At 46.1% G+C, this 23,686-nt stretch overlaps 1 protein-coding gene across 4 annotated transcripts in view; it reads left to right on the top strand.

Annotated features, from left to right (window-relative positions):
• Positions 1–23,686, top strand: part of Epb41l4b (erythrocyte membrane protein band 4.1 like 4B) — a 150,715-nt gene that overhangs the window by 98,415 nt on the left and 28,614 nt on the right. For all 4 annotated transcript variants that reach the window (XM_029475979.1, XM_021160258.2, XM_029475978.1 and 1 more), the window contains exons 16-20: positions 3,920–4,128; positions 6,207–6,325; positions 12,415–12,540; positions 16,974–17,041; positions 20,244–20,342. In XM_029475979.1, the coding sequence (XP_029331839.1) occupies positions 3,920–4,128; positions 6,207–6,325; positions 12,415–12,540; positions 16,974–17,041; positions 20,244–20,342 (621 nt within the window). The remainder of the gene's footprint in view (positions 1–3,919; positions 4,129–6,206; positions 6,326–12,414; positions 12,541–16,973; positions 17,042–20,243; positions 20,343–23,686) is intronic.

Below are 23,686 nucleotides of genomic sequence, written 5' to 3'. Positions count from 1 at the left end.
CTCAAAGTCTGTGTTAATGATGCTTCCTAGATCCTGCAAGGATGACCCATGAGCATAAGGCCTTGAGAAATCTCCTAGGCAGATCCATAACCAACAAAACTCCATGTTTGCATCTTCAGGATGGTCCCTGTGTGTGAGCAGAGAATGTTCCCAACTCATTCCACTGTGACACTGTTCCTGTAGAGATGTGAACAAAGGTCTACTTACCCAGCTAGAGATCCAACAACAGACCAAAGTAACAAACACCACCAAAGTCCAGCTTGGTGAACCAATGAATTCATTGGAGTTACTTACAGGAGCTCAGATGACTCAGAGACATCACTGAAAGTCCACATTAGCAGGGGTGATAGCTCACACAAAAGCTGGAACTCTGGGGGCTCTCTGAATCACTTACGGTAGCTCAGTAAGCTGGAACATTTCCTCTCTTCAGGAGCCCTTGCTTTATGTAAGCTTGTGAGCCTGTTGTGTTTCAGGAACTTGCTGAGACTTGTGAGTTGTTTTCTTCCTGAGTCTTAATATCAGAGGGAATTGCCCCACAATAGGAATAGTTATTCTTGCTGGGACCCTCAGCTGCACCAGATTTCTTGCTCTAGCCCAGGTAGTTTCCTTCACTTTTGTCCATTCTTTTCCCATTTGTCTTAACCCACTCCTACCCCTTAGATAGCTGTAAGAGAGATCACAAAATGCATATTTTATTTGACATATTATTATGTCACTTCTCATTTGTGGCATGTAGATTGGGCTTTTTGGTTTTGTGGGGTTTGGTTTGTGTGTTTTTACTGTTTCACTTTTCATGCTGCGTTTTTGTTTGTTTGTTTGTTTGTTTGTTTGTTTTTAAAGTAAAGTAGTGCACCCTTTGCACATGTAGAGACAAGTTTGTGATACCACTATGGCCTGTGGCAGGCATTACTCAGCCAATCACAGCACTTTCTCCCTGAGCAGAGACCAACCTCAGAATTCTTCTCACATTCTGGGCAGAGGGTGAAGATGTACCTGGCATCTGACGTGGTGTCTGTCTGCCATCTTTCAGGAACTGTTCCTCAAAGCTCTCCAGCTCCTCTTCCAGGCCTGATAGAATGCCAACTCCCTACTCTTGGCCATGTTTCCCCGCGGGCGCTCATTCCCCTACTCACTGTGAACATTGGAAGCTCAGCAGAGCCTCCCACCCTCCCTCCCCTCCTCCCTTCTTTCACGGATGATGTACCATTTGCCTGCCAGTTCCTTGCCCCTCTGTGTCTCCATGCTCTCTTCTTGCATCCGGCCAGTGGCTCTCTCCTGTGTCTCTGTCTCTCTCACCTCCTCACTGATTGGCCCCTCATGACTTGGATGATCCTAATGACACTTGGACTCTAAGCAGGCCAGAAGTGGTGAGGATCAGGGCAGAGGAAGGCCAGCCATGGACTGGGAAGCCATCGCCAGCCCCCACAAAAAGGCATCTGCTCTTCTGAGGGCCCCACTGTACCCCTAAAGGGCAAACATCTCTAGTCCATTTGAAGGATGGGGAAGAATGCCAGTGAAGTTTGCAGGCTGCAGACATACAAATCTAGCCACACACCTCCTTAGCTTTGGAAAAGTCCAGCAATTGCTGCCCCGCATGGTCTGTAAAGCAGTGGTCAGGGATCCCCTGCAGGGCTGTGGCTGGGCCCAGGAAAGAGAGCTTTCGGCTCCAACTTAGTGTGCTTTCTTAATAGGAAAGTGGGTAGCACGAACTGTTTCTAAGGGGAAGAGGTAAGAGTGGAGATCTCCAGAGGTCAAAACCATGCCATCTTCCACTTCCTCCAGGTCTGTGGTTCTCAACCTTCCTAATGCTGTGATCCATTAATACAGTTCCTCATGTTGTGGTGACCGCCAACAATAAAATCATTTTTGTTGCTACTTCATAACTATAATTTTGTGGCTGTTAGAAACTGTAATGTAAATATCTGTGCTTTCTGGTGGTTCTAGGTGACCCCTGTGAGAGTGTTGCGACCCACAGGTTGAGAACCACTGCCCCGGTTGCACACCCTAGTGGAGTACCCTTGAGTGAGTCTTCACAAAGCAGCCAGAGTGGCTCCTGCACCAATAGTGGCAAGCACACCTTTGCCTCTGGACTCTTCCCTGCCTCTGCTAACCAGGCCCATTCCCACCTCCTTCCCCAGTGTCCCCAAGCCATGCTTACACTATCAGGAACATCCATCCCAGGGACGGCTCAAATCCTTTCCACGGTCCCCTGCTGCTCAGATGATAATCCTGAATTCATTACCTTTCAAACTAGTCCAGCTTGCCATTTGAACTGCACTTCCTACTGCTACCATTCACTCCCTTCTCTCCTCATACTCTGCCCTCCTTGCTCACCTGACCTTTGGCATACTGTTTCTTAGGCCTGTAATGGCTCCTACTACCCATGCATCTTAAATTCCACAGCTGCCCACCCTCTCCCATTAAAAAAAAAAAAACAGTAAAAGAGAATTTAGACCATGTGACTTATAAATGAGTGAAACCCAACTACCTCAACTAATCAATCAACCAATCAATCAATAAATCAATGCATTTTGTGAACCTTATTGAAAGATTTAGCCATAGTTTCACCTTCAGGTATAGCTGAACCTGGGTGCTCAAATGATCCCATTAGAGAGTATTTTTCACTCCACCCACAGCCAGCCTCTGCTCATCATCTCTCACCCCATGCTTTATCAAGGATGTACCTACTTTATGTCTGGGAAAGGTGGTCACAAGAAGGTTCTTTTTGCACTCTGATAGCCAGAACTGACTTACTCATTGCACACTACACACATGGTGCTCTGGTATGACAGTACCATTTTTACGAGGCCATAAAAAATGTTTTAATTCTTTTATAGTCAGGGAAAAAAAACATTTTGTTGAAGGAAGTATGTTCAGGCATTATATTAGTATACTTGCTTTAATAGAAGCACTGCCAAGAAATATAGTTTTTTAAAAGATTTTTTTTCTTGGTTTTTCAAGACAGGGTTTCTCTGTATAGCCCTGGCTGTCCTGGAACTCACAGATTTTATTTTTAATTACCTGGGTATGTGTGTGTGTGGGTCTGTGCACATGAGTGCAGTGCCCAAGGAGGCCAGAAGAGGGCAATGGTTCCTCTGAACTGGAATTAGAGACAACTGTGAGCCGCCTGGAAAGAGAGCCCCTCTCTTGGAGTTCTTGGGTGTTAAACGTTAGGAGCACGTGAATGAATTTAGATCAAATCCCTCTTAACAGAATTGTGGGAGGTTCTGGCTGGGCATGCTTGAGAAGACCACTCCTGAGAAGAAATATCAGAGCAGGCATGTGGGAATGATTTTCTGTATGTGGAATGGGTAGAGAAGAGACTGGTTTCTAACATAGGCTCATTTAAGCATTATTTATAGTTTTTCTTTCTTCTACCTTTGAATAAGGTATCTAGAAGATACCTTATTCAAAAATACATCTATTTTTATGTGTATGAATGTTTTTGCCTCTTTATGAGTGTGTATCTGTGTGAGTGTGTGTGTGTGTGTGTGTGTGTGTGTGTGTGTATCCATCATGTACATGCAGTGCCTGTAGAGGCCAGAAGAGGGCATCAGACCTTAAGGAACTGGCGTTCCCGATGCTTGTGAGCTGCCCTGCAGGTGCTTGGAACTGATCCTACTTCCTTTAGAAAAGTAGCCAGTGCTCTTAACCACTGAATCATCTCTCTAGCCCTGAAAACGAGTTTTTAAAGTGCAAGCTATTTTATTCCATTTCAAAGTGAAGACATTTTAATGATTCAAGATGTCAGAGCACTCACTAATGTATACAAATCCCCACTTTTGTTCCGTTTCTTTGCACACTGTTTGGCCCAATGCCCTATTTTAAGTAGGGGTCTTTTGAGCCTCGTGGCCTTGAGGTTTGAGAGGTTAGCAGAACGTTGTGTTGTTCTAAATCCTGACTTTGTTGCCTGCCTCAGCTACCCGCTCCCGTCCCCTGCGCTCAGCCCCACAGAAAGGCTGCCTTTCAGCCTCGAGGAGAACGGGGGCACACCATTTGCCCCCAAAACTTCGGGGAGGCATCACCACCAGCATCAGCACCAGCACCACTCCAACTACGGCCTTTCGCTGACCCTGGAGAATAAGGAGGCGCCACTGAGGTCCCCGAACTCTAGCAAGGCCCTCACCAGTGAGTGTGTAGTGGGAGCTGGGTGGGGTGCGGAGGGCCTGTCAAGAACAGAAGGGGATGGGGGGGTTGCCATGGCTACTGGATTTGGGCAGCTTGCTTATAGAGTCTGGTGGCTGGAGGCAACGTGATCTAGACTCAGTGGTTTCCTGCTTCCAAGTTATAAATGGCCTGTCCTTCCTGGCTCCTAGCTTGACTTCTGGTGCAGGCTGCTGGGCTCTAGCAGTGGAAGGGGGTGGAGTCAGATGGTGCTGGGATTCCTGCCCTGGTCACAGTAATCTCGCCTCTGCCCGTTTGTGACATGGCTTCCAACAGCAAAGAGGTGTCAGACGCCCAGGGAGCCTGTGGTGCTATCTATCCTGTAGACAATGATAATAAAGTAAGCAGTTAGGCCTGTGTTTGGCAATATGACTCATTTGGCCCCTGCTAACTCTAATAAGAATGGGTTTGCATCTTGAGTGTTGTATTATTTCCTAACTCAACTTTAATCCCTTTTAGGAATTTATCTTTGATATACTGAGGCAAAGAATTCGTTTTTCTTTTTCTTTCTTTCTTTTTTCTTTCTCGCTGTATAGTCTAAGCTGACCATAAATTCACAAAGATCTCCCTGCCTCTGCCTCTCTAAGTGATGGGATTTAAGGCTGTACCACCACCAGATATAACCTTATTTTTCATTTTAATCATTATTTTATTGCTTGTCTACATCTGTTCATTTTTAACTAGCATTCAGTGTTGTGTTTCTTTATGACATTTTTCAAATATCCCTGCTCCCCCTCCCCTGCTCGTCCCTCCCTGCCCACCCCTGCTTCTGTCTCTGTCCTACTTTTCCCCCAGGAGCCCTTTTCCCACTTTCAAGAAACACAGTCGCCTTCCACACTCCCTTCAGGAGCACAGAGGCAGGGCTGGGCCGAGGTCGGTACGCTGGTTCTCAGAGTAAGCCAGAATGCTCTCCAGGCCGTTTGAGGTTAGCTAAGTGGAAGATGGGAACTCTTAGCCCAAGCCCTGCTCAGGCTATGCTTGCCCTCGTTCACCTCATCCATTTGCATGGAGGTGACTGGGGGGGGGGGCTTTCCGACAGTATCCCTCCTGCAATTCAGTCCCCATAGAGAAACTGCCAATTGTCAGTTTAAGACCTTCTGTTCCTCCCTGCCGGGCATAAGTCCATGCGCTGAGCCTGGTCATGTGACAGATCTCCAACGCCTCATCCTGCGGTCTCAGTCTCCCCCATCCTTCCTACACTCCAGCTGCACGGAACTTCTGTCCTTTCACAAAGTGCCTCGCAATCCCAGCCCTGTCTTTGTGTCTGCTGCTTCCTCCACCCGCAAGGCTTTTCCTCAGCCCTAGGACTCCACACGCCCCTGCAGCCAGCTCACGTGGTGTCAGTGCAGCATCCCTGAGTGCTTCCTCCACGCTACCTGCATCCCCAGCCAGAGTGAGGGCGTCTTAAGCTCTTCGTGCTTTTATGCGAAATGTCTTCCCTTCACTTTCACTAGAATCATGTCTTATTTGTTTGTTTCAACTCCCCAGACGCCAGTTGTTAACAAGCAATAAAGCACCAGCTTTATTGGATAATGAATATTTAATATTTAGTGGATGTTTAGTGTATTAATGAATAAATCCAAACTAGAGTGGGGCGTGGTGGCAAGCAAATGCAACACAACACAAAAAGCCAAAGGCTTTGATTTTGAGAAGTCTGACAGGACTCTCCGAGGCACCTCACCATGCCTCGCAGCCTGGACGTCTGTCTGTCTTTTCAGCATGTAAAGAGCCTTTCCACATTTGAGTATTTTTATGAAAATAATCTCACATAGTACTCCAGAAACCGTGCAAGATAAGTGATTTCTATTTTCATTTCTAAATGGCTTAGAGGCTCGGAGGGGTCAAGCCTCATGCCCAGTGCCGCCCAGCTCATATCCGAGGGAGTAAGGTTATGGGAACTTGACGTCAGATGTTCTTGTGCTGTGACAAGCTGGAAGGGCAGGAAAGAGTCTGGGAGTCAGGCTACGGCGGTGGGGTCTCTGGCCCCCTGTATCTAGCTGCCTTTGAACGTCCGCTTTTTCCTTTCCCTGCCCACACTGTAGAACTGAGTCCAGGCGCGCCAGCCCTGTACAGCGAAGCAGCTGCGCATCTGAAGAAGCTGGAGCTGGAGACCGTGAAGGCTGTGGCACCCTGGCCTGCCCTGCATATCAACATCAACAAGGTGCCAAGGCATCTCTGCACGGGGGCCTGAACCATAGCTGTTGTGCGTGCGTGTGTGTTTGCATGTGTGAGCATCCTCCTGTGGGGTCAGAGGACAATCTCAGGTTTTGTACCTCAGGAGTTTCTCACCTTTATTTTGCTGCCAAGATCTCTCTCTCACTGGCTCAAACTCACCAAGTAGGCTAAGCTGAACATACAAACCCCTGTCCTCAGGGAACCTACCTGTCTCTGATGCCACCAGGCACCACCACACCCAGATTCTTTTTTTTAAAAGGCATATTTAAATTTATTTGTATATGTGTGTGCGTATGTTGGTAGTTACACGTGTGTGCGCAGTGGAGGCTTTAAGAAGGTGTTGGGTCCTCTAAGCTGGAGTTCTGTACCTGATGCGGGAACCAGATTTTGGTTCTTGGTAAGAGCGGCAGGCTGTCTTAGCTGCTGAGCCGTCTCTCCGGCTCTATGCCTGGCCTTTTTATGTGGGTTCTGGGGATCAAATGCAGCTCCCCATGCTTGCACAAGTCTCCTTACTTTCCCAGCCAGCTCCCTGGCGTCTCCACTGCGGCTCTCTCTCCCTTCCTGCTTAGGCTGCTTCAGGAACAGAGCATCTTGTGCCTTCTTGACGGGTAAACTGCCAGCAGCACCACGTGGCACCCTGCACACCCTGTGCCCCTTGGATGGCTCTGTTTTTCCTTGCGTTTTCACTTCCTCCAGTGTGCATGGTCACTGGTCTTAGTAATTTACACTTTCACAGCACCTAAGCTCTTCTGCAGCATGTCGGTGGCAGAGAGCTCACAAGCGCTCGGCTCCCACGGCCGTGGCAGGACATTTGAGGAGCATGCTCCTCTGAGGGCAAGTGCCTGGCTTTTCCCTGGAGCTCAAGAGCTAAGTTATCACTCCCCACCTTTCTGCCTCATTCAGAGAAATGCACCAGAGGTGGGGAGTGGCTCAGTGGGAGAGCATTGTGTAGTGTTCAATCATCAGCACAAGTGAGAAATTGAAAAATCACAGGACATACACACTGTGCAGGGATAAGGTTATACAGGTGATGCTGACCTCACCCTCACACAGCAACAGCGGTCTTACTCCGTTGATTGTTTTATTTTTATTTTTAATTATTTGTGTACATATTGTGTGTGTATGTGTGTATAGGTGTGTGTGTGTGTGTGTGTGTGTGTGTGTGTGTGTGTGTGTGTGTGTGTGTGTTCAGGCCAGAGGATAATCTTGGGTGATGAGAATCAGGGTCTATCCACCTCATTTTGAGATAGGGTATCTCACTGACCTGAAACTTGCCTGTTAGATGAGGCTGGCTGGCAGGCAAACCCCAGGGATCCGCTTGTGTCCACTTCTCCAGTACAGAGGTCACAAGCTTGGCCCACCACAACTGGCTTGCCGAAATCTTCTTGAGACAGCACATCATGTTGCCAAGGTATTGGTCTTGAACTTGCTTTGCACGCCAGGATGGCCTTGAACTCTGATCCTCCTGCCTCTACCTCCCACTGCAGGGGTTAGAGGCATGCATCACCATTTCCAATTTATGTGATGTTGAAAATGAAACCCAGGCAGAGGCAGGCGGATTTCTGAGTTCAAGGCCAGCCTGGTCTACAAAGTGAGTTCCAGGACAGCCAGAGCTACACAGAGAAACCCTGTCTCAAAAAACTAAAAGAAAAGGAGAAAGAAAGAAAGAAAGAAAGAAAGAAAGAAAGAAAGAAAGAAAGAAAGAAAGAAAGAAAGAAAGAAAGAAAATGAAACCCAAGGCTTTGTGTGCGGTAGACAAGCATTCTGCCAAGTGAGTCGCAGCTCCAGCCCCCTGTGTTATTTATTCTTTATCGTTAAGAAACATTTCTCGGGCCAGTGAGCTGTCATATGCGGTAAAGGAGCTTGCACCCAAGCCTCTTGACTGAGTTCTATCCCTGGGTTTCACATGAGGAAAGGAGAGACCTGACTCATACAAATTATCCTCTGACCTCACACAGTTACACCTGTACACATTTATAAGTAAATAAATGTAATAAAATATTTTAAAAGAAAACTGTTTCTTGAAGGAGATTTCAGTAAGCCCCTCAAATGGGAGCCACTAGCTTGAATGTTTTTTTTTTCCCTACTTTAAGGATGGAATCACCTCATCTAGGGTTTTTGTAACTTCCTGTTCTTAATTTAATGATTTTTCACTACCTTTTTCCAAGTGGTACCCCAAACGAGGGCAGGAATTTCAGTCTCATCATATTTCCCATGTGCTAATTGTCCGTATCAACAGTTTATATATACATCAGACTGCTTCCTTATCCACAGATGACCTTCCCAAGCAGACGGCCTGTTCTACTATGACACCAATACGCCATTGTCATTGATTTGTATGAATTGTTAATGCCATATTGGATGATATAGTCTCGTTCCACAGTTCAAACTGAACATAAAATGTGGTGATTCTAAAAGACAGACAATACACAGGGTGGGGGGTGGGGGACATGCCTTAAGTCCCAGCACTCAGGAGGCAGAGGCAGGTGGATCTCTGTGAGTTCAAGGCTAGTCTTGTCTACAAAGTAAGTTTCGGGACAGCCAGAGCTACACAGAGAAATGGTCCTGAAAAACCAAAACAAACCAAACCAGACAGCACAACAAAGTTGGGGCCATGCTCTGAGCTAGAACTGTGGTCTTATAATCTCCCTTGGAGATACCTTTGTGTGTGTGTGCATCCACGTGTATGCATTCATGGGGTGTAGAGTGCAAGTGTGGGTGTGGATGTGTGGATGTGAGAACATCAGAAGACAACCTTATGTGTTGGTCTTCAAGCACCTTCCACCTTCATTGGCAACTAGATCTCTCACTGGCCCGAAACTTCACTACGCAGGCCAGGCTAGCTGGTCCTGTGGGCTTCCGGAGCTCTGTGTCTCTCCACCTTCCTTGTCATTAGTGAGGTAACAGACCCTCCCTGCCCTGCCCTGCCCTGCCCTGCTTTTTATGCAGCGTCTGGGAATCCAAATTTCTGTCCTCATACGTGTAAGACAATCCCCACCCAGCACTAGAGATGCCTTTTCAATAAAAGGCACACAAAGATGCAAAAGTTTACAGATTTCATATTGGTCTTCAATAGAGGTGATTCATGTAGCTGAGCAGTACCTAGCAGTACTGCTTTGTCCAGCTGGGACAGGAGTGAGCCAGCTTGAATTGTCTGGTCCTAAACAGCAGGTTAGGTTGGCTAAACTTGAGGGGGGGACGTCAATGCTGAATCCTTCTCTTTTTTTTAGCAGTACTCCATTACGTTATGTAGGTCTTCATTATTGTCAGTGTAACCGCTTCCCCGTAAGCCATTGTCAAAACCCTCCAATGGGCTCCTAATTAAGTTCCCATTTGCCAAATGCTGCTCCCCTAATTAAAGCCAACAGCAAATGAACTCTTAACATATCTATGGAGAAAAATCCATTCAGGTATGAAATAAATAATGTAACTGGATTTACAAGCACAAAATAAGTGACCCAAAACCCACACAGTAAAACTTACATTTACAGATAATAAGTTATATGTGAGTTAGTCATTTTCCTAAAGGGGGAAACTCCATCTCCTGGGGTAATTAATCCAGCCAGATGTGCCATTTTTTGAGGCCCAGCATGGTGGTTTACTGTCCTTACCCTTCTCATATCCCAGTCATAGCTTGCTGTATTTTCTTTTCTAACTATGGAATCTAGCATGAGAAAGCCATTCATAATTTCCTAATTTTTTTTTTTTTGTCATTGAGCATCTTAAAGTTCTTATGAAGGAGGAGGTAGCAGCAGAGAGGTCAGGGAGCTAGCGTGGTTGAGTGGTTGGGAGTTCTGGATTTGGACTCCATCAGAATCTCCATTCCTAGACCTTGGCGCTTCCGCTTCCCTCTGTGTGACCCTGGGCAAGTGGCTTCCCGTGGTCCTGCTTTGTGTTTGTTCTCATCTACAAACTGGGGGTAAATGATACTCTTGCTTTCTCTTCCGATCATGTAAATCTTTCCCATAGGATGGAGGAGAGCTTGGAGTCAAACCTTGTGCTCCACCTAGCTGCAGCAGCGGCCCACAGCTGTCTGCCTTCTGCTAAAGTGGAGAGAATGAAGGTAGCAGCAAGAGAAGCCAGCAGAAGTGGCTTCTTAGCAAGTGGGGACGATGTTGCTGCCAGACCTATGTTCACTCGTGGGTCCCACTTGCGGAAGGAGAGAACTGACTCTCCAACGTTGCCTTCTGACTTGCTACACACACACACACACACACACACACACACACACACACATTCCCACACACTAAAGGAATAAATAAAAGCTTTTTAAAAGAATGTAAAAGATACCTTGCTCCAAATAGGTGAGACAAATGAGCCTCCAGTGAGTCATGCACATGGAATATGTGGCCAGTGACTGGCTCATGATAAGCTCGTGAACATGCTCTTACTACTGGCGTTTTCTCTTAATCATCACCATTATTGCTATCATGGTCCTCCTCATCATCCTGTCCCTCCTCATCGTCACCACCAACACCTCCATCATTATCATCATCATTGTTGTAGAGGTTGTTACCAACATCATCACAGTCATTACCAAGGTCATTGTCATCACCATCTATTTTTGATGGTACCCTAGAGAGAAAGGACTGACATTTTATTTCAGAACACTTGCCTCTGTCTCTTTGGTACTAAATGGCATGGCCAGGGTCTGCTTCTCTCCCAAGTGTTCTTCTTGTTCATTGGTCGGTCCCTTGAGGAAACTGGATTCTATGCCCTATTTTTTTTTAATTAGATGCATTGTCTAGCCACTTGTCCTCCACTTCTTCTATGGCTTTAATGATATTCCTACAATGAATACCAACATGGGATTCTTGGTTTTTCTCAGTATATGGGCCAGACTCTTCGTGAACTTATCATCCTTCTGTGTCCCCCTCCTGACTGCTGGGGCAGTAAAGGAGAGCCACCACGCCTAACTCCAGTGGGGCTTTTGATCTGGTGAATAACAATACCAGTTGAGCAAGTTGAGGATTTTTGAACATTTCCTCCTTCCCTTGGTTCGTGATGGCTGACCAGTCACATTCCTCCTGAGAGCACTGAATTTCCATTAGCAATCATGAGGTCTTGTGCATTTCTTATGAAGCATATATCTCTTCTGATAATAAGTGGGTGTCACCATAACTGTCTAGATGAAGTAGATATTGGGCACCAAGTCTAGGTCAAGCATTATATTGTTCTGGGACATGCAATGACCATGACCAAAATATGGTGAGCAATTAGACATTATCTTCCCCAAAGTGGCACATATACCATCTAAGATCATTTCAGGGCTACATGTAAAGATGAATAACTTTTAATAACCATGTCAATACTGTGTCTACTCTAGTGATTTGATAGCTTTTGATTTTAAAGATGTTTTCCTTTGAACATGATTCAAATATAAATATGTATTCCTAGTGTAACCTACCTTAACTGAGTCACATGAACTTTAAGGACATATTCACTTAATACTTAGGAGATGGCAGAAATTGTGAAATTAATACCAAATTCCTGAAGCCCAGTGTGATACAGGGTCTAGGAGTGTGGTTCCATGATAGATCTAGCATGAGGCCCTGGGTCCCATTTGCTGCATAGACATTAAATGAATTAAAGAAGTAGCAGAGATACAAAGTCCTTATTTAGGGTCACAGTTTCCAGCAAGGTTTACCCAACAAATATCCGCAAGTATTTTGTGCCCTTTTTCTTGATCCTGAAAATTACTGGCATGTATTGCTATCTCTGAGGTAGCATGGAGGGAATAGCTCTAGGCTGGGCTGGGGGAAAAGAAGCTGTGGCTTCTGTCACTGGTCCCTTCCTGTCACTGGTCCCTTCCTGTCTAAAACCTGCACCTGACACCTGGTGTGTCCAGTCCCTCCCTCACTAGAGAGTGGGATGTTATGTGGGAAGCCTCTGTATTAGAAAGTGACAGCCTAAATGGAAGTGTATTAGGGTACACACACAGACACACACACACACAAACGTATACACACTCAGATCCCTGTGTTAATTGTCGTTGTGGTTGTTGGGGAAAATCATCATGAGTTTTCTTTTCTGTCTGCTCAACATGTGTGTCACCTGCATCCTGCTTTATCTCAGGCTGAGGAAAAGAAAGTTTCAGAGAAGACCCTTCAGACCCCGCTGCTGCCTTCGCCGGTAGCAGATCATGTGAAGTGCAACATTTTGAAAGCACAGCTGGAGAATGCCTCTCGTGTGAATGCCCAGGTACGTGGGGTGAATACTCCTTCAATTTCATATGCTGCAGGATTTCCTCAGTGCCACACAGGGGGACAATGACACAGAACCAGTCAAGGTCTAGTATGGAGATAGGAGCCACTTCTTGGTATAGGAGCCTGGATGTTGTTGTTGTTGTTGTTACATTTTATCTCTTTGTTAGGAGGGGTGCAGGGGCTCATGCCATCCAATGCTTGTGAAGGACAAGGGACCACTTTCGGGAGTCAGTCCTCTCTTTCTGCCATGTGAGTCCTGAGGATTGGACTCTGGTTGTCAGCCTTGGCATCAGGCACTTTTACATGCTGAGCTGCCTCACTGCCTCCAGGAAGCCTGGGTTTTAATGTAAAGAATTGCTAGTGGGTGTGGTTATTATTTATGTAAGCGAATGGATGACAGGGAAACGAGAGACAGTGGCTCTTACGTGCTAGTGGCATAAGGGCCCTGAGCAGAGCTGTCCCTTCCCTGAGGGTTCAGGAAGTCACTGTGGGGGTAGTGATCCTCATGTCTAACCAGCTCCCTGAACTACACTTTGACTCACACTTCTCCAAGGGACTGGAGGTGGCAATTCCCGGAAGCACTTTCCATCACAAGAGCAGGGGAACAAAAATGTAAATGTGGACATTTGAGTGCCAGGAGGAAGAATCTCACACAGGTGAAACTTAAACTCATGAGTTCAGGTCCCCATAGCCTCCTCTTGTATCTAACTTCATGAGTTACATATGGCCTGATCCCATTCTAAGGGCTAGGGGTGACAGGGCCCCAAAATCTGGGGAAAGGAGCTGTGTCTGTGATGGGCAGGGTGACACAGGATCTCCTGGTACTGCCATACTGTAACCTGACTTAGATGTTCCTGTGGAGGAGTGGGGTACCATGGTTGAAGAAGCCAGGCTGGGGTAACCCAAAAGAATGTAAAGCCGAAAATTTCTCCGCCTGTAGTGCCCCCTGTTGGCAAAGGAAATTTTGTTTGGGGCTTCTCATCCCAGATCCGTGGAGGAGGGGTGAATTTGGAGATAAGAGAGGATAGTGTAATAACTGACATAAACCCTCTGACTGGCACCATAGCACATATCACTGGCTCCATAATGGCCATTAATTACACTCTTTATGCCACCCTAAATGAGGGTTCTAAGGCAGTGGCCCCAGTCACAGGTCGCCTCTAAGGAGAAACCCATTGGCCATCCCTGCCCTGAAAACAGCATATAATAAGCTATGGTCAGCCTGACAAGATGACTCAGTGGCTCAGTTCAATCCCTGGACCTATATGGTCGAAAGAGAGAGCCAGCGCCATAAAGTTGTCCCCTAATCTCCCACGCACACCATGGCTGGCGTGCGCGCAAACACACACACAGTAAAAAGAGATGTTTAAAGCTACAGTTGTCCAAGTGCTCATTAAAACAATATGTAAGAATCGACAGTCCTTATGAGTCTACTGTCTATACTTACATTGTGAAGAGTACATACTCGAAAATATCTTCATTCTCTACCTACATAAATAACAATCTGTATGATTTGAATCCTCCCAGAAGATGCTGTGAGGAGCAAGAGCAGACTTACAGGGTTTCTTCCATTGGGAGGCCATGATGTAAACAGGAGGTATGGACCATGTATTGGAAAGCCAGATGGTCTGGTTCTGTCTGCAGTTCTCAACCTTCCTAATGCAGCGACCCTTTAATACAGTCCTCCCGTTGAGGTCACCCCCAGCCATAAAATTATTTTGTTGCTTGTTCATAACTGTGATTTTACTAATCTTATGAATTGCAGTGTAAATATCTGATGAGTAGGATGTCTGCTATGTGACCCCTGTGAAAGGGCCATTTTAACCACTAAGGGGTTGCAACCTCTGACTCAGGTTTGAGTCCTGATCTGTGTCTTAGTGATGTCATTTTTGTTTTGTTTTGTTTTTGTTTTCTTTCGAAACAGGGTTTTTCTGTGTAGCCCTGGCTGTCCTGGAACTCACTTTGTAGACAAGGCTGGCCTTGAACTCAGAAATCCGCCTGCCTCTGCTTCCCGAGTGCTGGGATTAAAGGTGTGCACCACCACACCCGGCTAATGATGTCATCTTAAACTCATCTGTTAACTCCCCGGACTTCAGCTGTTTTGTACGGGATGGGGATCAGCTGGGTCTGGCAGTATACACCAGGAGTCCCAGGCACTTGGGAAGCTGATACAGTAAAGTCTCTAGGATCCAGAGCTAGAGACCAGCTTTGGACAACAAGGGGCTGAAGAGACAGCTCAGAGATTAAAAACATTTTCTTTGCAAGCTTGAAGATTGGAATTTGGACTCCAGCATGCATATACAAGCCAGGTGTGATCCCATCCACACCTGTCATCTCAGCTTATTGGGGAGGCAGAAGGGTTGCTGGGGTTGGCTAGATACCGGCCTTGTTGAAAAGCCACTAGCTCCAGATTCAACAAGAGACCCTCAAAGGTAGATAGTAATGAAGGAGGACACATGACTCCTTTCTCTAGCTCTGCATACCTGAACACACACATACACCATACACCCGTATACATTACACACTCACAAATTAAAGAAACCCAACAAAACAAAACAAATTAAAAACAGCCTCCCTAGGTAACTGTTAAGATTAAAGAATAGCACGGAGATCCTGATGAGTGTCTCACATTACCTCAGGACATACTGGTAGGAACAATCACAGATTAAGGCTAGGGGATTGTTGGGGACACTGACTGCTCTGGGTGATGGCAGTTGGCACTTTTTACAGGACAGTCAGGTTGATGCCTCACCTCAAACTGAGTGATTGCAGGGCTGGCAGGGTAGCTCAAAGGATGAAGGCAGTGGGTGCCAACCCCTGTGACCTGAGTTCCATCCCTAGCAACTACATGGTGGAAGGGGAGAGCCAGCTCCCCCAAGTTAACCTTCAGCCTCCATGTGCGTACTGAGCAAGTGCACACGCAAGCACACACATATACACATAAGTGTAAAAAGTAAGTGAACCTCAGCTGTCTCAGGTCCCAGTCGAGTCTGATTGTCTTACCTGCTCTCCCACTGTCATTTCTGTATATGCTGTTTGTCCTATCACCAAGCAAATAAAACTGTACATGTTTGGTAGCCTATAAAGTTGATGTTATGCATATGAGGAAGGTCTGCTGTGTTCCCAGAGGCCTTGCGCGCACAGAGCAAGATCCAGGTTTCTGCTATAGAAGAGGCACTATGTGTCAAAAATAATTCATTTGAGAAAGTGTGAAAAAGGAGGGGATATAGACCCAAAGAAAAGGAAAATATACTGGCTCAGACAGATAAAAAGGAAGGCCCTGAAAATAGTGGAAGAGGAGAGAGGGAGGCGTGAGGTCAGTAAAGCCGGGAATGCTGGCCCTGCAGTGCTCACCCATCACTGTAGGAAGGACGCACGCACCCACGCACCCACCCTCCAAAGCAGCATATTAGCCTCGTCTAGATTTTGAGAAGTCCTCAAGGAAACCTGCTCTATTTCCCTTCTTTCTAATGGCATGGGCTACTATAAATGGCTCCCACTCTCCTCCACAGAACCAATGTTCTCCGGAGCTACTCTAGGAATCCCTGGGTTGCTGTAGCTTGAGAGTTTGCGGTGAAGAGCTGCTGTATGCAGCCCAGCATCCTGCCAGGGGCTAAACACCAGTTCCCTATGGGGTCAGCACAGAGCACAGGTGTATGGAAAGGAAGCCAGAGGTGCTGTCTCGTTTCTGGCTGTAGAAAAGACTGTGACAGGAGCTGTCTCTGGATTCGTGTGTGGACTGCTGTGTCCTCCCCCCACACACACACACTCCCGACCCCCCTGTCTCCATGACATTACTGAGCGTCCATTCAAAGCAGAGGCTGAACACAAGGGCTCTGGGTGGGGCATCTCCCCCACTGACTGCCTGTGTACATGCTATTCGGCTGGCTGTGTGGGTGTCCGTCCTTTCCTCCCTTTTCATTCTCAGGGACTCACCAGAGGAAGGAAGACAAGACTTGTATTAAAATCAGATGACATCATCCCTTCCGGGATTGCTCCTCGGATACAGGATCCCAAGTTCCTTTTAAAGCTGTAACTGTAAATGCTACGCAAACCTGTAGCCCATTCTTGTTCTTGATACACAGAGTGCCTGAAGGGACTGACTGTGGGGTTGCTTTTCCCACACGTTTCCTTTCTAACTAAGGCAGGAGCTGACACATAGCAAGTGCTCAATAAAAGTATGAATGCAAGCGTTGATTGAATGTTCAGTTTCCGCGCCTTAAGCCTCAGTAGCAGAAATGACTCAAGGAAACTTTTTTGTCGTTGTTATTTGCTGTGAAAACAGAATAACTTTGTGACTGACTAGACAACCTAACGAATTAACCTCTGTGGTCCTTCCTATTGCTACAATCCTTTGGATGCAGAAGACCTGAGAGCATTTTTACATGCCAAGCTGTTTACATGTGACTCACTTGTTTTCTTTAACAGATTGGAAAAGAGGAGCCCTCATTTGTAAATATCAATAAGAAATCGAATCTCCAGGATTCTAATGTCAGGTCTGTTGGTTCTTGTTTGAGTGGGGAAATGACACTGCATTATGTCGGAAGTGTTGCTCCCCCCCATCCCACCCCCCGGCCCTGCCTGGGGTGGGGGAAGGAGGGACAACCTGAGTGACAGAAGTAGAGAGGGAAAACAAAGGGGAGAGAATAGGGGCCCAAAGAAACCAGTTCAAAGACTCCCTGTTGCTTATTCCTAGCTTAACATTACTGCCCGCTGAGCTAGCAAAGAAGCCAGCCTCCTTGAGTGGTTTCTGAACCATGTAGAGCTGACCTCAGTTCCCAGAGTGGCGGCATCGTCATCGTCATCGTTGATAATACAGGAAAGAGGACCCTTCCCCGGCTGGCTTCTGCTTGCTGCTCTTCCTTGGGTTCTCATTTCTGAACTTTGTCAGGACTGGAATCACATGGGTCCGTTGACCCTCTCAGCCACTATCTCCACACCCCATGCCTCAGGGGAATCCCGCCTCAGCCCAAGTGACTGACAACATGTCACCAAGGCCGTCTTATTGGCATTTTGGTGGTCTGCCATCCTCTACTCCTCAGAGCACTTTCCTCAAATGACAACAGCATCTCTTATTGACAATCCCAGGTCCTGGCTGCAGAGGTTAACTCAGTAGTAGAGAGCCTAGCATGCTCAAGGCCCTGGGTTCGATCCCCAACCCCGCCAACCAGAGGAAGTGAAGTAGACTCCGGAGTCCCCCCTTAGTCCTTGAGATCCTGTGTGTGTGGTTGGGGGTGGGGGGGGATGAGAATGGAAGGAGGACAGAAAAAGCATCTTAGTGAATGCCTGGGTATCCTAGGGAATGGTTATACTCAATGCTCAAAGCGAAAGCTAGCATTTCTCTATGTTGCCTTAATGGCAGTCTGTATGGGTCTCTCCTGGACTTTACAGGGACTTAATTCAGGCTGAGGTCCAGCTCAGTTGGAGAGTACTTTTCTAACATATACAAGGGCCCAGGTTCTGTCCCTAGCACTGGGAAAAGCAAAACTAAAAGCCCCTTTCCACTCTGCCCACCATCCCTTCCTTCATCTGTCTCCATTTTGGAGAACAGCATTATTATCTATTTCCTCCCCAGGCTTGAAACTCAAGAGTCCTTGTTCCCACCCACCCGCCTCATCCCCTCACCTAATTGGTCATCAAAACGCATCAATTTGAGTTTTAAATTATCTCATAGACATCTGTTCAGGACCTTAATCCCTGCTCTTCGCAGCCATTCCTTGTCTCCTATTCTGGATCACTAATAGTCACTAATAATTGACTCTCCCATCAATATGTTCTTCATGGCTCTGAGGACCTTTCTACAATGCAAACCTGGTAGTGCCCCTTCCCAGACTAAAACCTTTAGTGACTGTCACTGCCTTTAGAGTAAACTCAGCCTGAGGCCCTCCCTACCCCTTGCCCTTCTGCTGGGGCCCCTTTAATGTCAGGGTGATGGGGATGGTACCCTACATTCAGCTAGGCCTCTGCTGTCTCTCCCATTGGTGGTCTTCCTTGAATGTGACAGAGAACCCTAGGATGGGGTCATTTCAGGCCCTGGGGTTCTGGCCTGAGGAAACCATGAATTCAACATGTTGACTCAAAGTCCTTATTTATTCTTTACTGTGTCCATCCAGAAGACACTTGCTAGGGACCAACTGCACACTTCCCACATACTAGAAGAGGAAATGGGAGTGCAGAAGTGGCTTGCTGATCTGTCAGGGTCCCAGCTCAGGGCCTCAGCTGGTCTCATAACCTCTTTGGCGTAACTGATTTTTTTTTAAATATCAAATTAGTCATGACCATAAAAATATATTAAAGATTTTTTGTAAAGTCGCTATTTGGGGCTGGCAAAATGGCTTTAGTGAGTATCAGGTCCCACCCTCAAGGCTGAGGACCTCAATTTAGTTCTCAGATGCACACGGCAGGAGAACTGACTCCCATAGGCCCTTTGCTCTTCAGCCTCTGAACACACATAGAGAATACATTTTTTAAAAAGATAATTAAAAAAAAAACAGTTTTAAATAAAACCATTGGGTCACCATAAATGATTGAGGAAAAAATAAAAGGAAACTTTAATATATTTTTGAATGAAAAAAACTAAAAGGAATAAAATGAAAAAGAAAGGATAGGACTGCTCCTAGCTATGGCTGTGGCTGGGGAGAAAGTTTATCGTAGATGTGCAGGAGAGCACAGCCAGGGGCAGGGACATCTGGGGGAGTCCAGAGTGAACATGACCTTGAGCCAGGCTCAAGGTGAGGAATGGGGGAGGGGGGAACTAGGTACCTCAGCCAGAGGCCAAAAGTACAAAGAAAGCAGATATACAAAATAGTTGGGTTATATAGGGAAGAGCAACCCAGCCCACTGGACTGGGTAGGGTAGGCCAGCTATACCCTGTAACAGGGTCTGACTGATGCTGGAAGAACCTGGCAGCTAGGTCTGTTTTGATATGTTAAATAGGCACCTCTGTCCCATGTTTGAAACCAAACATTTTTACTTTTATGTGTGTGTGTGTGTGTGTGTGTGTGCGCGCGCGCGCGCGTACCATGTATAGGTGTCCCAAAAGGCTAGAAGAGGGCATCAGATTCCCTGGAGACGTTATCGGTAGTCTTAGGACACCTATCATGGGTGCTGGGAATCGAACTCAGGTCCTTTGGAAGAGCAGCAAGCACTCTTAACAATTGAGCTGTGTCTCTCTTAAAAAAAAAAAATTCTCATATACATAGTATTAGATTATTTTAGAGAGAATCCTAAAGTTCTTTTGATTATATATTTTCACCATATATATAGGTATGTATATGCATATATATATATAATCTCAGTGTATGTATGTATATATATATACACAGTATATAGCTTCACTATATACTATAGTTACAGCCATTGTGAGCTACCAAGTTATTGGGAACTAAAGCTGAGTTATTTATGGGTTTTCCTTCATTCCCCAGCAAGACCTAGCCATGACCCAAACCCTCATAAGAGGTAGGAAGTTTTGGAGGCAGTTTTATTTGGTACCTCACCTATTCTGGTCTCTATAATGTTTGCTTGCTTATTTGATTTTGAACTCATCTGCATTTGTAATATAATTTCAGTTATTAAGTTAAACACTAAGCCAAGAACAGTCAGAGTTCTTGACCATCAGACTCAGTAAGCTGAATATTACCTGAGAAGCCTAATACAAGAACATTACCATTTTAACAATTTTTTTTCCTATGTCTCTAGAAGCCCCATTCCTATCCGCGTGGAAACCGCCCAGCCAGCTGTGGAGAAGCCGGAAATCAAGCCTCCCCGTGTGAGGAGGTTAACAAGGCAGTATAGTTTGTGAGTTCTGCGCTTATCTATCCCCTACGCGTGAAGGTTCAGTTATAAACTCATTAGCCCTGCCGCAGGCACCTTCTCAGATGACCATCCCCCAAACTCCATTTAATTCCCATTTCGGTGTCACCGTGAGCACATTGATCCTTACCGACCGTGGCACAGTAAACTGTTCCCAGCATTCTGTGGCCGCCACCTCACAGGGGCTGAGGATTGGGAGTCTGGCACAGCCTCTCTGAGCTTCTCTGTTGGGTCCCCAAAAAGTTACAAATTATCCCGTGAAGGCCTTGGTCTCTCACATGGTTGCTATCAGAATCCATAGCCAAGGAAGCTGTTGGACCCCATGCTACTGTCTTGTAAGGTTTCTCTGTCAGAAAGCGTAGGAGAGGCAAGATGAAAGTTGGTCTTACATAGATAGCCTTATACAAAAAAGACATCCTTTCTTTCTTTCTTTCTTTTTTTTTTTTGCCATATTCTGTTTATTGGAAACACATTGCTAGACCCAGTTCACACTCTAGAGGAGGATTACATGGGTGGCTGATTGCTAAGACAGGAACCCCCAGAGGCCATAAGAGAAGCTGCCTTCACACCCCATGGCGTGATAGCTAAGTGCTCAGCAGGCTCGGTCCACATAACAGGAGGGAAAGGAGCTACAGATGATGTCAGGCCCCACCCAGGTTTTTTTTTTTCTACTTAGTTCAACAAAACTCTTGGCTCTGGTTCCAAGCATTGTCAGGTACTGGCAAAGTGGCTCTGACAATTCCCACCTGTCATCTCAACTTGTAGTCTCATAGAGTGCTGGAGGCAAAGACAGAGTTGTAAACAACAGCCCAGACAAGCCGGCTGAGGCCTGTAGGAAGGGCAGTGGGCTCAGCCATGGGCTGGAAGACTGATGGCAATGGAATTCCCTTTGGGCCCCAGCTGTGGCTCAGGCGACATGCCTGGGTGTGAAGTCTGTCAGAGAACTACAGAGGAATCTCTGGGCACAACGGGAACTGTGGGCAGTCTGGGGTTTTGGTCCGTTTGTAGCTCTGAGATCCTGAGAAACAAAAGGAACACTATGAGCCAGCCTTTACTTCTTTTTCCATGTTCGTGTGTGTGTGCGTGTGTGTGCGTGTGTGTGTGTGTGTGTGCACGCACACATCCACACATGTATTTACAGGATGGGAATTGATATCAGGAATCCACCTTATTCACTGAGGTGAAATCTCTCAAACCTAAAACTCACTAACATGGCTAGACTTGAACCAGCTCTGGGGCCCCTGTATGTCCTTTCAGAGGAGGGAATTAATTACAGGCAGTGCACCAGGCCCACCAGTCATTTACGTGGGTTTCCGGGATTCCGAACTCTGGTCCTCAGGCTTGTGCTTCAACCACTGAGCCATCTCTCCAGTACCTTTGTCTTTTCTGCTCTTTCATTTCGTTTCTTCCTTTAGAGTGAGGTCTTGGCGACCTCACCAATGCAAAGCAAGTGCCGTACCACTGAGCTACGTCTCTCATCCAGTCTTCACATGCTATTCTGAGACAAGGTCTCCCTGTATTGCCCAGGCAGACTTTGAATGTCTGATCTTCTTGCTTCCGCCCTCGGGGTATTGGGATTTCAGGTCTGTAACACCAGGCTTGGCTTCAAGTGCTTTTCCTTCATCTGTAAAGTGAGATAGTGCCCACACTAAAGGATGGTTGGTTTGGGTTTTGAGACAGTTTCACTGTGTAGCCCGGAGCCATCCTGGAGCTCACTCTGCAGACCAGCCTGAATTCACAGAGATCTGCCTGCTTCTGCCTCCCAAGTGCTGAGATTTTACAAGGGTCTGGCCAAAGGTTGTGTTTCTGAAAAGAAGAAAAAAAAAGTAGGGATTCAGGGTGCAAAGTGAAGGTTGGAGTGCATTGCCAGAGGCAATCCCCCAACAGCCAGCACAGACTGCCATTGGCTCCTTGTGGGAAGGTGAGGAAGACAGTGCTCAAGGAGTTATAAGAGCAGGCACATGGGGCTGGAGAGATGGCTCAGCGGTTAAGAGCACTGACTGTCCTTCCAAAGGTTCTGAGTTCAAATCCCAGCAACCACATGGTGGCTCACAACCATCCATAAGAGATCTGACGCCCTCTCCTGGTGTGTCTGAAGATAGCTACAGTATACTTAGATATAATAATAAATAAATCTTAAAAAAAAAAAAAAGTTAAAAAAAAAAAGAGCAGGCACATGTCACCTCACTAGCCTGGATCCTCACTAGCCTGGATGGGAAGCTAGGGGTGTATAGCACCAGTGTGTCCAGGAAAGTCAGAATGTCTGGAACTCAGATAATGAACAGCTCTGATGATCTCTGGGGAACAAATTAAACTATGAAAATCTCTCCCGCTCCCTCCAGGACAAGGCCGCCGGAGTTTATGTTCCCTTTCATTTCAAAATTCAAAACATGATTGTCACCCATTGAGGATAGGTAATCCTATTAAATAATGACTAACCACCGGAAAGGAAAAATTTCTCTTAATCACCAAATTGGCTCTTGTTTAAAATAATAATAATAATAATAATAAGTCCTCTCACTTTTGCACTACTGCACTCAGCAAAAGAGTTTTAAGGCACAGTTCTTCTCCGCAAATCCTTGTTAATGTGTCCTGTGAGCCAGGTGTGGTGACACATGCCTGTAATCTCAATACTTGGCAGGTAACAGCTGGAGGGTCAAGAGACTGCAGCTAGCCTGGGCTACATCCATAAAACAACAACATTTTGTGAACTTATTGTGAGTTACCTCAGAATTACCTCAGAGACTGAAGTAAAGCTGTTGACTTACTGAATTTTGAAAGTCTCCTCTTTGTCTAAGTTAAGACAAAAAGACTTTAAAACATATATCTATTTAAAATAGATATATTTAATATGTACTGATATTTATATTATATACTATATAGATATATTTAATATTAAATATATATTTTACTATGAAATATATATTTTTATTTATATATATATATATATATATCTGGAGAGATAGCTCAGTAGTTGAAAGCGCTTGCTGATTTTTCAGAGGACACTCTTCATTCAGGTGTCTCACAACTGCCTGTATTCCAGCTCCAGGGGATCTGATGCCCTCTTCTGGCCTCTGAGGGTATCTGCAACCACATGGCATGTACATACATACAGACACAGAGAAATTTGTTTAAAAAATGTCTTTTAGAAAGAAGAATTTGGAGCTTTTCCTACTTTAGAGTCTTTGGGTTAACTTCCTACTATATGAAGTGGGCTTTTTAAAAATGTCTTTTTTTGTTGTTGTTGGCAGTGGGAGGAGAGGGGGTTCGAGACAGGGTTTCTCTGTGTATCCCTGGCTGTCCTGGAACTCACTCTGTAGACCAGGCTG

Source organism: Mus caroli, chromosome 4, assembly GCF_900094665.2.
Source record: "Mus caroli chromosome 4, CAROLI_EIJ_v1.1, whole genome shotgun sequence".
NCBI classification, from domain to species: Eukaryota; Metazoa; Chordata; class Mammalia; order Rodentia; family Muridae; genus Mus; species Mus caroli.
The sequence above is the reverse complement of the archived record's forward strand: the minus strand, read 5'-3'. Positions and strand labels throughout refer to the sequence as shown.